Source organism: Triticum dicoccoides, chromosome 5A (assembly GCF_002162155.2).
Source record: "Triticum dicoccoides isolate Atlit2015 ecotype Zavitan chromosome 5A, WEW_v2.0, whole genome shotgun sequence".
NCBI lineage: Eukaryota > Viridiplantae > Streptophyta > Magnoliopsida > Poales > Poaceae > Triticum > Triticum dicoccoides.
The window spans coordinates 71,788,349-71,790,613 of record NC_041388.1 but is presented as its reverse complement, the minus strand read 5'-3'; the positions used below and the strand labels follow the sequence as shown (position 1 = coordinate 71,790,613).

Sequence of the window (2,265 nt, the reverse complement as noted above, 5' to 3'; positions counted from 1 at the left end):
CTGGACTCCTGCAAAGTCCTCATGCTTATTTTCGGTTTGTGAAAAAAATGTGTCAGAACCACCCTGCAGTTCGGCGCTAATAACATCCACGGTCCAGATGGACGCAGATGGTTTGAAGGTGTATGTCCAAGTGGAAGTCTAAGGTCGTATTTGTTTGGATTCTGGTATGGGACGAGATTCAACTTTGCCCAGTAAAGCCGAATCTGAAATCTGAAAACAACCAGCTATTTGAAATCAGCTGGCAAAGTCGAATCTAGAGTCTGGAAACAAACAGCTATTTGAAATCAGCTTTATCAGTGCAACTGAATCTAGAATTGGCCATTTTTAATGTAATTTTCTGGGCATTTCGGAGTGTACTTCGGTTCTGGATTTGGCCATTTTTAGTGCAATTTCCTTAAGCATCTCGGAGTGTACTTCGGTTCTGGATTTGGCCATTTTAGTGTAATTTCCTAAAGCATCTCAGAGTGTATTTCGGTGACGAAGTTGACTGCCTCTACACCAAGAATTGACGGTATATCGTTTATTTTGGGTCTAAATATTTTCTTAGCTAATCAACTATTCCCTCTTAAATAACGTTTTTGCGGTACTGCAAAAATGCCGTATATTAGTGTACAGAGGTAGTGGCCTACTGGCCTTACATGTGCCGTCTTATGAAAAGTTCAACTTGATCCATCCAATGTGTAAGCTTCACATCAAATCAGCTAGCTAATAGGCTGTGTTCGGTAGCCCTCCACTCCTCCATTCAGGTTAGCAGCTCCTCAAATTAACACTGCATGTTGCTCCGCTCCGGAGCGGAGTTGGAGAGCGGGAGGGAGTCAATCTCAGAAATGAACACCACAAGCTAGCTTAGCCGGAGGGATGAGATGAGATGAAATCTCTGGTTACTGCTCCAATCTCGGTACATTTTTCTGGACAGATATATGTAATAATACTACAACACCACAAGCCACCATCTAGCTAGCCTGCAACCGAGGGCCTCATCTATGGAGTGCTAGTACAACTTTTTTGGACAAGACATGTAATACTCCCAAGACCACAAGCTAAAATCTCAAACAAACCAGAAAAACACCACAAGCCAAGAAGCTAGCCGCAGGGATCTCTGGTTACTGCCCCAATCTACTTCAGTGGTCTTTCTTGGGAGCGCCGAAGGAGAGGAACCTGCTCTTGGCGTTCTCCTTCTCCTTGGGGGACGTCGACGGCGAGGACGACTTGCCGCCGTTCTCCTTCTTGCTGCTGCTGATGCCGCTGCCGGGGTGGTTGGTGAGGCCGTGCTTCCTGAGCTGCTCCCTGACGAACCTGTCGTAGATGAAGGCCGCTCCCCTGAAGTTGGGCAGCGCCAGCCACGCCAGGAACAGCAGCTTCAGCTCGTACCAGATCGGTATCCTGAGAGTGAGAAGAAGAATAAGCCACCACGGTTAACATCAAAACCATGGCAGAAATCAAGAAAAGCGGCCATGAGCTTGGTTGATTTTCTTGCTGGTTAATTACCAGTAGATGAGGGACTCGAGGACCATCTCGACGAGCGTGACGAAGGAGTAGAGGATCCAGTAGGCCAGCCACTGCTCGTCGTCCAGCTTCGACGGGCTCTCCATCGCCTGCACCGACGCGTACAGCGGGTACAGGAGCATCACGCCAGGCCTGCAGCAGCAGCAGAGAAGAGCATGAAATGGTCAGTTGAGCTCAGCAAGAACTGCACAAACAAGAACCGAAGGGAAAACAAATTCATCAATCTGCTGCACATAACATACCCTGCGAGGGTGTGGAGGTGGGTGAGGATGGTCCAGAGCTTGCTCATCTTCTGCAGCTCTTCTTCTTCTCGGCTGGACGAATCAGTGGAAGCGGAGACTGATGGACAGATTCAGAACAGCGTGTGTTCTTGGCTTGGGTTTGGATTTTGGATGTTGTTGTTGTTGTTCCGGGGGAGGGGAAAGCTGTCGATTTATAACAATGCCGTGGCCGGGCGGAGTGGAGGACACATGGCGCGGCGCCACTGAAGGAGGGGCTTCTTTTGTCTACGCGTTTGATGGGGACAGTACACGTGGCGACAGGATGGAGCACCGACCACGACCAGGTCGGCAGGTCAGGTGGGAGTACTATACTCCTACTTTGTGATGCATCGAAATCTTCTCCGGAGGGTTTTTTTATTTTCTTTGGATTGGAATCGGAAGTGAGGCCGAGAGGCAGATTCTCCCTGCAATTCGTTGGGAGGACGGCCGATATATAACTAACTACTCCCTCCATTCCACAATGTAGTGGTCGTGCTTC

General features: G+C 49.0%; 1 protein-coding gene across 1 annotated transcript; it reads right to left on the bottom strand.

Moving 5' to 3' along the window:
• Nucleotides 1-859: 859 nt before the first annotated feature.
• On the bottom strand, nucleotides 860-1,926 carry LOC119299383 (HVA22-like protein e). The gene is made up of 3 exons (XM_037576613.1): nucleotides 1,749-1,926; nucleotides 1,489-1,638; nucleotides 860-1,383 (listed from the first exon to the last, which is right to left on the bottom strand). The coding sequence occupies exons 1-3, from the start codon at nucleotides 1,793-1,795 to the stop codon at nucleotides 1,122-1,124; spliced, it is 459 nt and encodes a 152-aa protein (XP_037432510.1). The 5' UTR covers nucleotides 1,796-1,926; the 3' UTR covers nucleotides 860-1,121.
• Nucleotides 1,927-2,265: the final 339 nt, after the last annotated feature.